Below are 15,828 nucleotides of genomic sequence, written 5' to 3'. Positions count from 1 at the left end.
GGATTATATTCAAAACCAGACACTTTTGCTGTGTATGCGTGTGTATGTGTGTGTTTGCTTCTGGTCTCCAGAAAGAATTTCATCTGTTTTTCAAATTTTGGTCCCATTCGCATCTCCCTTAGGATTCAGCAGCCTTGCAAGGATCCATGGCTTGCTTATAGCACAGGGCTGCATAGCTGCCTGCAAGCATGGGCGCGGGAGTGGGGACGGCAGCGGGAGGTTACCTCCTAGGCACTGGCCGCACCGCACAAACTACCGCCCGTCGCCCCGGGGAGGGGAGGTCTGGCCGCCAGCAAAAGGGTTTCTGCCGAGGCGCACCGTGCAGGCAAAATAGTGAGCAAGCGAAGGAGGATCAGGCAGGGCACCGAGGCCCCTTTGCCTCCCTTCGCTCCCACTTTGTCTTGATGAGGTCGCTGCAGTTGCCGGGCGCGGACTGATGGAGGTAGCCAGAGCGGCCCGGGCAGGCGAGCGATGATCAAGCAGCTCACTCGCTCACCTGCCCGGGCTGCCTTGATGCTCTGGCTACCTCTGTCCGTCCGTGCCTGGCAGCTGCGGCAACCTCATCAAGATAAAGTGAGAGCAAAGGGAGGTGAAGGGGCCTCCCTTTGATTGCTTGCTCCCCCCGCCCGTCCGCACTATGCTAGCCCTGCCCACCGCTCACTGATTGGCTGGCTCACCAATTGCCCCGCCCGCCTCTAAGAGCCCTATCTATAGAAAGCCAAGCAGAAAAAAGGTAACTGGGTTTAGATAGGGCTCTTAGAGGCGGGCAGGGCGATTGATGAGCCAGCCACTCAGTGAGCGGTGGGCAGGGCTAGCATAGTGCAGACGGGGCGGGGGGAGCGAGTGATCAAGCAGCTTCCAGATGGGCAGGGGTGAGTGAGTGAACTGGTTCCAAATGGCTCGCTAGAGGGGGCGATCTCCAGTACTCCTATGCCGCCCCCCTTGCCTCTTAGCGCCCCCTGCCCCCCCTTGCCTCTTAGCACCTCCCCTAAGCCAACTCACTGCCCCCCAGGGGACAGTACCGCCCACTTTGGGAACCACTGCTTTTAAAAGTTGTATACAGGTGCTTTATTCTAATTCTAAAGCACCTTTTTAATTTGATGCACTGTAATAAATAAAGTCCAAATCTGTTTAGCTTATGAAGATTAGCTATGCTCAATTAGATGCTGCCCCCTAGTTGGGCTCTACTAAAGCAAAGCACTACAGAACTGACATACAAAAATCTCTTTTGAAGAATTTTTTCAACTCTTCATAGGAAGTGTATGTTCAAAAATCAGCCAGCTTTTTTAAAATTATGAGACAGAGCCATATGTATTCTTCCTCCCTATAGCTAAAACAGAGAAAAAAGGGCAGCTACCCTGACTACTATAAGTATACTCACATCATAATGAAGTCACCTCTTAGGTTAAATTATATATGCAGTTTATACTACAATTTGCCATAAATCAGCAATAGGGATTATGTACAATATCAGCCCGCAAAATGCATAAATGAGCAATTAGATGAAGTTGAAATTAACAAAATTATATTTTCCTAAACAAGGAAAATTTAACAAAAAATCAAATATTTTTCAAACAAATTTTAATAATTGCTTCCATCCCAAATAAAGAATAAGCTATATTTAGAATGAAAACAATAGAAAAACATGTATTATTACAAGTATTTAAAACAGGTGAAACATAATCAAAGCTTGAATGCTAAAAAAGATTGATAAAGGAACAACTGGAAGTACAAGGTGAATTATTTCGCTCTTATAAATGATCACAGAACTAAATTTGTTTCTAATTTGATTTTACATTTTTTAGCCTGAAATTTGCTAATATTAATATTTTGTATCCTACTACTACTTCATTCTGTTTAAATTTATGTCCACCCATGTTTCCTAGCCAGCCAGGGTGTTTATTCACATCTACAGAACAAACTCACCTGTGCAAATGTTGAATACTCTTCCATCTCTTTTAAATAATGGCTTTTCAAAACAAAACAAAAATCACTGCTATTTCCCCAAAATTGTGGAGACCAGCATGCACTTCTCCTTAGTTGGAAATAAACCAGGGGATTTTTCCAGAATTAGAATATTTACAGGACCTCCATAGGTGCATGACTTAGATATGAAAAACTAGGAAAAATGATGTTACTGTGATTAGACTGCCTCTTTCAAAACACAGATGCTGCTGGGGGAGAAAAATGAGCTTGTAGTTTACAGCTGCCCATCTCTGCAAGAGAGCTGCTGTTCTATTTATAGCCAGGCAGCTTAGAAAAGACTTTGGTGGGTTTGGGCGGAAAAGGCTGAAGATAAGATCAAAATGACTTTATAGTGTTTTCCTTTTTTTATATACATTGCTCCTTTCTGTAGTTTGTTCATTTCCCAGTTAACAGTTTTCGGTCTTTTCAATTCTAGGGAATGTTTTTTGAGTCACCAAGAGTTGAGGTGAAAGAAAAGTAGCAGTTTTCGTCTCCCTAAACAATCTTTAAAAGAAATAGGACTCCGTGTTCACAGCATATTTTTAGGTATCACATGTGGTCAGTTATCCACAGTCAATGGCTAAAGAGGAGAAATCTATTATTCTGCCTCCTCACTCAAAAATGAGCAAGCACTATTATAAGAATTTTTTACACGCTCTCAGTAGCTATCAACTAGTCATAAAAAATAATGCATTTTAATTATCTTGGTCATTGTTGGTAGCCAATGCAAGCACCAATTAAAAATTAAAATCATTATCAAGAATTTGCATTCCAGCAATGCTACTTGGGTCCCAAATAATGCAATGAGGTTCCCACATAAGAATAGTTGTTAAAAATCATGCTGTGTCTTCTTTCCTGTTTCACAACCAAGAGCATTGCATTAAGTGTTGTAGTTAAGTGAAGGCCCAAGTAATAATACTTTCCTTTTCAGATGAAAAGGAAGAAAATAATGTTTATTTTTAAAAAGCCCTCCTGGTTAATTGATCTTTTCTAGGAGATAACAAATGAGAAATAATTTATATTTACAACTTGGCCATTGTATAGATTCAAATAGTTGTGGCTAGATTCAAGTAATAGTGATTTGTCTGGTTCAGCAAATAACATTGAGGAGTAAAACAACATATTATGCAATATAAACACACATGCTGTTAATTATGAATAATAATTTAGGATATTCTAATCAAATGTACTCCTATGAGTTCTGCAATGTTTTCTAATAAAGAAGAAAAAAATCATTTTGGGAAAAATGTATTTTTGCAATGTCTTCTGAGCCAAGTGAAAAATAACCCGTTTGAAAAAGAGCTCAAGAAAAGAAATCCTTCCTGCTTCCTGAATATATGCATTGTTACAATATCTCTTCTGCAGTTGCAAGATTTTTCTTTCAATCTATCTCTTTTCAATAATGGATACAATATAAAGTACCGTAGGAACATCTATTATTATTTGAGCAAAAGCCACTTCTTCACATAGATGAGCATAAAGTCATCCCCTGAATTTAGCAATCTGAATGCTAAGCAGGTGAAAACAAAACAAAAAAACCCATAAAGCAACTGGGAATATGTTTTACTCACTGGTGTTGGAAAGTTAATTCAAACTGCAATGTAAGTCTTTGCAAATAGAGAGCACAAACTACATTGTGTCTGAAGCCTATTATTGTTTCCACTTTCTGCAAGGTATGGATGGTAAGAAGTAGAACAATCTGAAAAAATCTGAAACAAATTTATCGCTGTGTTTGTCATTTTGAGCACAAAAGCTCACATACATCAATTAAACAATAAAAACTGTCTAAATTCCTTACAGTAATACCTTAATTTCTATTTTCAGCTAAAAACCCACTATTTTTTACATTCTGGATATATTCTGGAGTCCTATTGTTCTCCACCATATCCTGCTGCCATATGTTCCGCAGGTAAACTGTGCTGCTTGAAGTATAGCAGAGAAATTAAATAAAGAGAACTAAGTTTGTAATAAATTTATTTCTGCACCAGTGGTGAAAAGTAACACAAATTTTACTTTTAACAGCAAAATAATAGATTGTAAAGCACTACTCAAAATTATTAAGAATTTATTTAGGCTACATTGCAAAACAAAAATCCCCTCTGCCTATATGTTCAGTAGTTTATAATGCTTATCATGGCTAAACTCCCACAAGATAATTTATCATTTATTTTCTTTCTTGTGGTAAGTAATTATTTTTTTGTATAAACAAAACAGAATTCAATCTAGTAACATCTTTTATTTCAATTTAATTATAACTAATATTCAGTGATGCAACATATGACCTACATGAAAAATATCCTAGAATTCACTGTGACTCTCCAATATGTGGTCTAGAAAAGGTCCCTGTCCAAAGCCCTTCAGAAAATAAAGCTAGACAGGCCAATGTTCTGATATTTCTATATTATAAATCACGGGTGTCAAAATTGCAGCATTACTGTTTTCCCTGTCAGGGGAAGATTTCACCCTGAACTAAATGAGGTCTTAGATCGCAGCGTTTCCAAACAGCATTATCTTTAAGGTGCGAAGAAAAGAAATAAAAATCCCCGAAAAACATTCTAATTAAAAACAAGCTTTAATACAAAAATAAGAAATAGAAAATAAAACAAATCTATCTAATTGTTACATTTTAGCAGAAGCATTTCTGTCTCCCAGTTTCCTGGTAGATGGACAAAGATCAAAAGGAAAGAGAAGTCTCTGGAATGTGTAATGAGCAGGCGCAGTACATCATTGTCAGATAAGACCTTATGACCTGCGCAGTAACTCTTTTCATTTCAGCTATTCAGTTCAGACTAGCAAACAATTTAATGCAGTGACATTCCCTTCGCGGAGTAGGGGTGGACATGGCCTATGCATGACGGATCCGGCCTGCAGGCTGCCAGTTTGACACCCTGTTCTAAATTTTCGATGCATAACATACTTTCCACTAGATAATAATGTATGTGGCAATATGTATTTTTATATCTTCTAGGTTCCATACCAAATGTGATTTTATTTATTTTTTAAAATGCAGTTACAACAAACAAAAAATGGGTAAGCTGGTAATATCATCTTTATTTCCATGAATATTTCTAAGTCTTACATAGACCCAGAAGCAATTTAAGAAACTAAAAAGTACATCAGTAATCATAGCTGCATGTCTTGTTTGGGAGTCTATCAATCTTCTCAGAAATTAGCCAAATGTAAAAAATCAGGAACAGGCAGACAGTGCTAGAACTTTTTTCAGCACTATGACTTGATTTACTCATAATTCTAAATAGTCTCAGTGCAGTGGTGGGTTGCAGGCGGATACAGTTCCAGTATGGTGCTCCGGAGGGCCACCTGCCCGAGCTCCTTACCGGTGTTTACTCTGGTTTCTCTTCAGATCGTATAAATCTTTTGCCTTACCGATATTTAAAAGCTTCTGCGCTTCCGCGCAGATGCATGGTGCGTACAGCGCCTGCGGATGCTCCGTGGAGCAGCTGGAGCATCGCAGAGATGCTAAGACGTATGCATGCGCTGCGCGCATTAGCGCACGTCCATGAGGACGCCCCCGCCCCCGTTCCAACTGTACCGGTTGGAACGCAATTTGCAACCCACCACTGTTTCAGTGAACCAAAACATTTGGGGAACATAGCTCTGAACCTTTGGAATTAAAATTTATCAGAGCTTATGGACAAATACACCTTTGATACAATGTAACTGTACAATCATTTGTGAAATTTGTGTGGTATTTTGGCATTTGGTATTTGTGTGGCTGTGAACTGAATGAGTACAGCTGTGATAGTTCCTTTGGATGCTAGCTTAGACAAGAAAGAGCAGCTGGTTTCAGAGTTATCCAATGGGCGTAATGTTGAGGACTCAGAGCCTGAAATGTCTTCAGTGGACAACTCAGTATAGCCAGTTGGAAATGGCAGAGATGTGATATCAAGGCAAAGCTGCTCGGGAGGTGTTAGGACACCAAGTTAGAGCCACTGAGTACATGGCAGGCTGCGCAGACTGGGGACGAAATGTACCTGCAACCAGTCAATTCAGACGAAGAGTTGCTGCCTATCCATGGATATGCAGGGCCAAGCAGAGAGAGGAGCAACAGAGATCAGTGAGGCTACTCACGAGGAGGCAGACTTACTTTTTTTATAGAGGCACACAGGGCGGTGCCCATTTAATCAGGCATTAGAACTTAGTCAGTTGCTGTGTATGTCCTGAAGATCTCATCCTGCCTTATCGTGTCTTGAATTCTGTGATGTTGCTGTTGCGTTTGTTATTCTTTGTGATGCCATCATTGTGCCTTTGTTTTGCCCGGCCATGGTGTAACACATGTTGTGCTTATAACATCCTTTTTAAAATTACCTGTTAAAACTTTACTTGTTTTCATTCATGGAACCCCCCCCCCCCAACACACACAGATGGTTAATGACATTGCCTGTCTCACACATAAAAATCTCATTGTACTATACAGTACTTCAGATTTACAATTTTTTAAAGACAACCACTTAGATTTCTCAGTGTATGCTGATAATACCCAGGAGCAGAATATTTGCTTTGTGAAAGAAACAGAAATGAAATAGAAAAGTTTAAGACTGAACACATTTCAGGCTTTAAGAAGCTTAATGTTTTCTTGCCAATATATGAGATAAAAGGAAAATACTGTCTTAGCACATGAGATTTATTGCAGTGAATACTTAAGATCTAACTCACTGATAAATTCAAGAGACCAAATTCTTGGCTACAGAACTAACACTTACTATAATACCATAAAACTCTCCAAAGCTTATAACCATTCAGAAGTATTAGAAGAACAATCCTACAGTGACTGGGAGGAAATTGGATTAGGAAAACAAATCCTATACTCATGGTTCATTGGAATACTGAATATTTCTCACTGATCTAAAGAAATGTCTCAAAGTCAAATCACAAATGCCCCATGGAAACTAGCCCGAAGCCTTTTCATCTAATGGTAGAAAACTTACTTTTTAATGCTCACATTTCAGTCTATAATCTGTACATTATGTATGTTGCTGACATGCAACTCTCATTCAGACTGGCAAGGATGAGTGATATTGGATGTAACAATTCAGCACCATTAAATAGTCACAAACTATCAGTTGCCCATCCAATTTCAAAAGAAGATTCAATTTCCAAAAAAGATATATTTATTTCAAATCCCCACCCTACTGTGGGTGTCTGTTAAACTTCCAAGCCTGTTGTTACAAGAAGCAAAAGTGGAACTACAGAATTTCTCCCCCCCACACACACACACCCCATCTCCACATTTTTTACAGATATTCCCAGCCAAGGCTGTTCCAGATCTAGGCTTTTGCTTCTTAATTCCACAGATAGCCCCCAAAAGACTTCCCAGTTCTCAACTTGCAAAAACATCCTGCATATCTGCAAAACCTGCATATATGCAAAAACAATCCCCCCAACCCACCCATTATAAAATTACACCAGAGTCCCTTTTACCAAGACAGGACTTCCGATTCTTGGTCACCCCATTTTCTTCCTGTGTCTACATTTTCTTCTTATTTTGCAGAAAAGGGAGCATTTTCACAAGGTAACTTTGTTGTCCTGAAATACCAATATGAAGTGTATGAAGGGAAAATCAAAGGAACACCCTTTGTTACTCCTCCAAGCTCATATTGCTTAACAAGAAGATGAAGGAGTGAAGAGAGGATTGCAGTGCAGCCAACTCAAAGCTGGTGGATGTTGCAGCCTTTGTGGCTTCACATGACCTTATTTCTTTTCCTCCCTTATGGTATGTAGGAAAGGTACTGTTTTAATTAGCAGCTAACCTGCAGGCAGTAGTTTTCTCAAACAAACCAAAACCAGAATGCCAGTTTCCTATGTACTAGCAGCTGAGTTCACCCTCCAGAAGCCTCACCTGTCCTGACCACCTAAAAAATTGCATCTTCACTCAAATTTTATTGAAAACCTCTTCTGCATAGATTAGTACAAATACACATCTATTTATTATTTTTTCAGTGCTACTGCTAAATAAGTATTGTTGCAATCTCTATTCTAGAGAACCTAATGCATTTTTTTGTATCTTAAACAGCTGGCTTTATATGATTAGTGAGTACATATTACATATACATTTTCAATTTTTTTCAAAAAAAATTCTTTCTAAGATCAAAACCTAACCCTAACCCAAATATGTAACAGAAGACAGACTGCATCACTAAGATGCTTACCTGCACAGCTGCTTCTACTCTATTCATTTTCTCTGGAATGGCCTTACTTTATCTGGTCAATTTTAATAATTAAAACATTTTTATCCCACTTTTGTTATTTTCCTCTTTTCCATTTTTCTGCCTTACATTTATTCAAACATTATTTGTAGTCATTTTATGTTGATCACAATAGCAGTACTAGTCTACACAGTTTAGAGATGCATCACATTATTACAGCATTTAAGAGGAATTCTTCCTTTTTAAATGAATTGGGAGGTTGGGTGGCGGACTCACTTATACATATTAGCAACTCAGTGTACATGTATCCATTACATTATTCCCTTTTAAGAGAGTAAAACATGAGGTATGAAAATGAAGCAAAGCTAAAAGTTTTGAATCACTTTGTGGTGAGATCGGCAGCAAACAAATTTAATAAGTAAAAGTACTTTATACCAGCACTATTCCATATTACCCTCCATATTTTCTATTCTATGCAGTCAAGTCTTCTTTCAATAAACATTTATTTCTCACAGCAGAACTATTAACTTTCCAATAATATTTGCACAAATTAAAATTTCACCATCCATTTTCCCCATCTTTAGTAAACATTTTATGAAGGTACACAAAATGTATCTATTTATTTTATTTTTTGATATTTATGTATTACTTGCAATTATTAGCGTGCAACTCCATTTCCCCTGGCAAACAATTACCTGGGTCTAAGATCCACTAATTGTTAGAGCCACACTCCCTGTTGCCTCATATAGTTATGTTTCTCTCATCCTATAACCATGTAATCTACATACAAAATAAATGTATGTTCATATCTTGAATCAACACACTGCATTCATTATTTATTACTTATGAATACTATACATTAAACTATCAAGGATACATTGCGTATCCTCGTCTTAAAAGTCAAACCATTTTCTAATTCATTTATTATGAATTCATGTACTATGCTTTACTTCAATCATACCATTCAGTGCATTCAGCCACCATCTTTTATATATTCATCAAAACATACCATAATTCAAGACAATTCACTTAATCATATACTTTCTCTCTAAATCAAAAAAGTACAATAAATTTTACTTTGTAACAAAATTTTCACTCTGTTCCCAGGAATTCTTTTCTCCTCAAGCCTACTTTCCATTCACTCGAACAATTTTTTATTTTCTCTTCCTGCAGTCACTGCACTGTACTTTCATTCATCTAATTACTTTCACTTCTTTTCATTTTTCGATGTCCATTTTGCTCACAAATCTATTGTTGACACTTGACAAAAATGATTGGTGTTACATTCATAACCGTTCATTACTCTTGTAACCTTCACTCATTCAGTCTTTCATCATAAATAAATCAAAGCAACCACACCTTAAACATGTTTCTTTGCAGTTTACATGTACAAATAGATTTATGTTCACACCATGTACATCAAATAAGCAAGATCTTTTTCTAAGTAAATACTTGTGATAATTCTTATTCATTCTTAGGTCTTCAAATGGCCAGATAATTATTTTGCATGCTTGCATCTCACTCCTACTCATCCATTCATATTGCTTAACAGATTGTTTTTGTCCTGGACTGCATTCCTTGAGAAAGTCTAACTTTTTTTCCTTTATCACTATTATCACCAATATGCAACTATCACTAACTATAGATGTCTAGTTTTGTACATACACATAAAAATCTAATTGATATCAATTCATACCTATTTATATTTTAGTTCTTGCATTCATATTTTAAAATGCACTTTATTTCTATGCATGTACTTCCCATCTCTACTCCATAAAAATGAACAAGCAACACTTTAATCTATAAATGTGCAAATTTACTCAAAACTGGCTTGTCACTGTTCAGGAGTATCTGTGATAAAAATGAATGTTTTGCCAATAATTATTGTAATCTTCCACAGACATTATGCAAAAATTTTAATTATGTAAAAAGGAACTAATAGGTAAGGAAGAACAGAAAATGCTATTAAAATGTTTGCTTTATTCTACTTCTATTTAAATAAATGTTTTAACAGTATTAGAAACTTTGTTGTTACATTGCAGATAGTAAGCACAATGGCTGTGCCTGGAACATGCATGCCAAAGCAACCGGAAACAGCTTCCAGATAATCACGTGAGTGTGGGAAAATATGTTGTTACTTTCTATGTTTAGTATATATTATTGTGTATTTTGAAGCACTTTTTTTCACAGGATTTACACAGTCCTATAACATGTGTTCTAATCACGCTATCTCTCACTTTTCATTGGATGAATGTAAGGAAAGCAGGAGCAATAAGGGTTGGATTAAAAGTCACAAAGCATTTTGATTGAATCTTGAGTTGCCTTGGAAATGATACTTAGCTTAGCTAAAGATTTTCAAGAAGATTAAAGCAATGGAAGCTTAATGGCTGTACATAATTTCTGTTTATACTCCTTGTACTTAAAATGTTTATATTCACATACCACAAGCAAAGTGTTTGAGTTCTGTTACAGCTATATTGACGTAGGAAATGATGCAAAACATAGTAAGTGATTCATAGTTGGTTTCTGCCTTATTTGAACTCTCTCAAAAATATGGTATTCATCAATGTTAAAATTAAAACGTATTCCACTTAAAGTATTCTCATGTGAGGAAGTTGCCATGCCACAATGTTCTCCCTTAGTAATGCTTGCATCCTAAAATTGCACTCATGAGACTGATATACCCTTTTTTCACAATTGTAATGGAATTGCTTTTTCAGAGTTTAAATGTATTGTTTAAACACTATCAAAATATTTAAGAAGGAACATTTCAAATATTTGTCGTTCAGTTTTATCTAACTGAAGGCTTGATCATTACTTTTTTTCAAAAACATAAATAACTAATGCATCTGCACAAAATGTATGGTTTCCTATGAAACAAGCAATTAGGAACATTTGATATACACTGCCAGGAACTCTAAATTGGCACCCAAATAAAAAGAAAAACTACACACCAATATTAAAAGATAAATAATGGGCTTGGAAAATGTTTTATGAAGCTTCCACCATATCCGTTATGTTTTATACTTTTTATGAATTATGTGCCAGACAAATTAATCAAGTTACCTAGTGTTTACTATAGGTTTGACTATTGCATTACAAATAAACATTCTTCCTTATGTGAAATATAACCCTGTTTCATTTGTCACATACCCTCGTTTGAAAGAAACATTTTTTTATAGCTAATACTCCTGATTTTCTCTATTTTATTTATATGGAAATTGAGAATCCTAGAATAACTCTTCTCAGTCCTCAATTAAATATTATACCATGTATACTTGGTTTAATTGTTTTGTTGGAAACAAGCATATGTTCAATGTACTTCACATCATACAAGGACTACATTGTTCCTCCATTCAAGCTGTGCAGCCTCCCTACCCATTTGCAGATTGAAACAATGATCAGGAAATAGATATTCTGAAACACCTGAAAAAGTTTTCATGTGAAGGAGTCCCTTCCTCAACCAAAGAAAAAAATAAAATTCAGAGGAAGAAACTCACGGCAGCTTCTAGGCAGCCTTCCCTCAGCCTGGATCCATGGAAGCAGCAGAGGGTCTATTCAGGTGAAAAGATAGACCAGACAGGGGGGACAGGTTGTGCCTACAAGGCAAGACCTGAAAAGATATCTTTGAAACCACTGTTGGAGTTTAGGAAGCAGACTTAACTGAGCTGCTTGGGATACCTACTAAGAAGTAAAGGGCTTCAAAAATTGTGCGTTCAACAATTGCCTCTAAAAGCAAAACTCCAAAGACAGTGGAAGGAGATCTGGATATAAATGTGTCTTCTTTGGAAACTGAAGGACAACTTGTCTGCAACCTCTGTCTCTAATAATGCTCAATTGCAGCACCCAATATTCCTCACCCTGGACTAGACTGGCTGGATCTGCTAGAGGTAGTCATTCATCAATGACTGGAAAGCCAGATGATTTAAATGTAATTATTCAAAGTTAATTTCTTTTGCATTTATTTCTTGTTCCTACCTCAAAAGACTTATCCACATGTGGCACTTGTAACAGATTAGATTTAAGAACCCAGATATAATTCTGGTGTGAAATCAGAAATTCATTGCTGTAATTCTCCCTAGTAGGGAAAGGCAGCTAAATTTATCTTTGCTATTTAAGATAATCATGAATCTTTTGCCAAAACAGTGCTAGTTTTATTCATACTTATAAGAACGGCAAGTACTGAATCCAAACCACAAAATATAACACTCCTCTCTCTTTCTAAGGAGCTTACCTTTTTACAGTTGTGCTATAAAAATGCTGGCAGAAAATCCAGGAAGATTGTGTGATACTACTTTCTAAACTCTGGACATTCTGAACCAAAACAATTATATGGTGTACATTTGTGAACAGTATGTATATTATGCATGACTAATAAAACTCAATTCTGTCAGACAGTTACCAAGTTTTTACCTCTAACAAGTTGGCCATTGAGAAGTGGCAGTCATTAATGTTCCTAGACAGAATCTTCAGGACACTTTATGCTGCAACTAAATACACCATTGCCTCCCAATGAGGGAGAGTCGTATAAGTTTCTTAACTCTTAAAACAGTGGAAAGATCAGTGATTGGGTTCACTCTCTTTTTTCTTTTGAAACAAAAGAGGCTACTATTTGCTGCCACCTAGACAGGGAGTAAATATAGATTATTTTATCCTAGTCATCACTCCCATGTAAGATAAAGATTAAGGCTTTCTCTGTCCAGTTGTGTCCAACTCCAGGAAGCATTGCTCATCTCCATTTCTTAGCTGAGGGGGCCAATGTGTCGAAGGTCTTGGAATGATACCTATTGATCTACTAGCATTTGCATGCTTTCAAACTGCTAGGTGGGCAGGAGCTGGGGCAAGTAACAGAAGCTAACCCCATTGTGCTGTGCTCGGGTTTTGAACCCAGGCCAACTTTCCAGGTGAAAAGCTCAGTTTATATATATGAATGATTCGGAAGAATTGTTGGGGCAGTGGGAGGCGCGATGGCTGAGCTGAGCTTGTTCTTTTTTACTGGTCAGGATGTACCTAGTTGACTGTTCAATATTTTAGATAGACTCTCTGAAAAAGCCTGGACTGAATAAGCAACGAGATAGAAGCCAGTCAGTAATGACAAGTTAGCCTACTGAACTCAGTTTAATTTATCCTTATTAAACCGATAGTGATGTTTGGGGCACATTCAAAGAGCATTCAAAGGACTCATCGGATCAAACTATCACATCACCCAAAGGAAACATTGGTAGAAACTTCGTTTTAGCTGTATTCCCTTTGGGGAATTCACCCAACCACTATGCTGCCTAAAGGGGGAGTATGCTCACAGGATCATGGATGAGCAAGCTAAAGGGAGGATTCTTTATGCCAAAACCTGGTTTCCCATGGAGAATGTGAGAATAGTTTGGTTTCAACCTAGAAGGATGTCACAGTTTAAACGAAGTGCTTTAACAAGCCACAGAAACCCACACAATCCTATGCTGCAAACAATGGCTCTCAAACCACAATGGCTAGATTTCCGTACTTTGCTAAGCCAAAACCGAACATATGAGTTCGAAGCAAGTATAAACCTTGGCAGCGGGGACGGGGCCATCTTGACCCAGTCTCAAGTCCAACATTTCCCCAAACCCCCAAGAGAATCGAGGCTGCGGTGCCAGGGTCTCCTCTCGCCTTTGTGCACGATGCAGCGACGGAACCCCAGCGCTTGAGCGTCCATGCCGAGAAGCCAGCGCATCCCGCTCCGGGCAAGCCACCTCCACCGCGCTCCTTTGCTAGGCAAAGGCGCAGCCCCACCGCTGTCACCTTCACTGGCTCACCTGGGCTCCTTCTCTGCCTGCGTGACCCTGTGGCAGCGCTCGCATCCGTTACGGAGAACGGGAGGAAAGGATGAGGCTTGGAAGGACAAGGCTCCCACGAGAGAAGGGAGCCCGCAGGTTCTCCCCCCCCTCTCGCCCGCCCTGGGGGTCCTGGAGGGAATGTGCGGGGAGGAGGAAGGGGGGGCTCCGAAGGGAGGTCTTCCCCTTGCATACCACCCCACGGTTGGGGCTGGAAGTGAGAACCGAGCTGGGAGGTAGCAGGCCCCGCGCGTTTTCCGCCTGGAAAAGGCAGAGTGGGGATGAAATGGAGGGTGGGAAGCCTCGGGAGCGGGCGCGCGGGGGGGGGGGGGGAGAGAGAAGCAACCGTCGCCTCTGCTCCCCTCAAGGCCCGACCCTCGTAGCCCTCACCTTCTGGCGGATCTGGCCGGAGGTGGAGACCTTGCGGATGAGCTTCTGTGGCGAGCCGGATTCTTGCTCCGGCTCGCTGTCCGACGATTCTTCTGCCGCCGCCGTAGGGGCAGCGGCGGTGGCCCCGGCCTGGGGCTGCGAGGCGCCCGTCGCCGCCGCCACCGCCGCCGCTGCCGCCATGCTGCACGGTGAGGCGCGGGGCGGGCAGCACCACCTAGTGCCTCGAGCGGCGCCGTGCAAGTGCCGGCCCTGCGTGGGCTCCGCAGCAGCAGGGGGGAGAGAGAGGGAAAGAGAGAGAGGGAGAGAGAGAGAGATGCCGGCAGGCTCGTGGGCGGGCCGTGTCCGCGCTTGCCCTCTGGCGGGCTGGCTTCGCATTGGCCCGAAGCAGCCGCCCACTCAGTGAGTGGGAGCTCGAGATTCACGTGAGTTAACGGACGGGATGTTCAGCTCGATGATTAAAGCATCCTTAGACTCTGAGTGAGGCAGAGTAATTAATCTACACCTTTTACTCAGGGTTTATTTTATCTGCCATGAATCATTCTCCACTTCGGTAACCTGAAATGATACAGATTATTCAGCGAGGGCACAACTCTGCCATCCACTGTTAAAAAGTTTAGATCTGGTTGCTTGTCTGCCTACACTAGGGGTGTCCAAACTTGGGAACTTTTAAGATTTGTGGACTTCAACGCCAGGCTGGGGAATTCTGGGAGTTGAAGTCCACAAATCTTAAAGTTCCCAAGTTTGGACACCCCTGGCCTACACAGTTCCTGCCCTTGCGAAGTGGATTCATTCAGGGCACCTCTCCACCTTTCTTTAATTCTATTATAGTTCGGTTCTATTGTAGTTTCTAATATACTGCTGCTTAAACTAGGAGCAAATTCGCTAAATTGTCTCTTCAATATTATGGAATCACAGACTACAGATGTAGCTTCATATTGGGAAAGAACTGTCACACAGAACAATTTCCAATGGGGCCATCTATCCATGCTCACGTCCATGCTTTTAAGCAGTAACTTTTGAGGTGGGTTTCAAGTCAACTACTCAAGAGTTTTCTCACTCTCATCAGCTTTATTATTTTAAAAGCACACATTTCTTATGTGAATTTGTGTAGCCAACAAAAAATGCACTAGCAATAACATAGATACATAACTATAACAGCAACCAGTACATTACTGTGGTTTTGAGGTCTGAGTCAAAGACTCCAAACATTTAGACAAATGCAAATACTACTATGCAGGGTCATCCAACATCTTAGCCCAAATTGTGTAGGTCTTTAAGGCCTTACAGAATGCCAGCCAAGTCCGATGACAGAGTGTCCTGAGTATATACTAAGTCCCACTAGATGACAGTGCCTCATAGAAAGGACCTGAAGGATGTTTACTGTGTTTGCTCTGTTGGTATGGGCAGAAACAGTTGGAGATAGATGGTTCCAGAAATAAACTGGGTTTATGCCATGATGGGCTTTTCAGATGATTACCAGTAGCTTGTATTGCTGGAGGACT

General features: G+C 39.6%; 1 protein-coding gene across 2 annotated transcripts in view; it reads right to left on the bottom strand.

The window, feature by feature from the left end:
- Positions 1-14,561, bottom strand: part of DGKD (diacylglycerol kinase delta) — an 86,696-nt gene extending 72,135 nt beyond the window's left edge. Inside the window, exon 1 of one of the 2 annotated variants that reach the window (XM_081955118.1) lies at positions 14,327-14,561. In XM_081955118.1, the coding sequence (XP_081811244.1) occupies positions 14,327-14,506 (180 nt within the window). In that variant the 5' untranslated portion in view covers positions 14,507-14,561. Of the gene's footprint in view, positions 1-13,918; positions 14,118-14,326 lie in introns of those variants that run through there. The other variant, XM_081955119.1, reaches the window with a different exon arrangement.
- Positions 14,562-15,828: the final 1,267 nt, after the last annotated feature.

The sequence above is a fragment of the Natrix helvetica genome (assembly GCF_964273705.1).
Source record: "Natrix helvetica genome assembly, chromosome: 5".
NCBI lineage: Eukaryota > Metazoa > Chordata > Lepidosauria > Squamata > Natricidae > Natrix > Natrix helvetica.
This window is presented reverse-complemented; position numbering and strand designations above follow the sequence as displayed.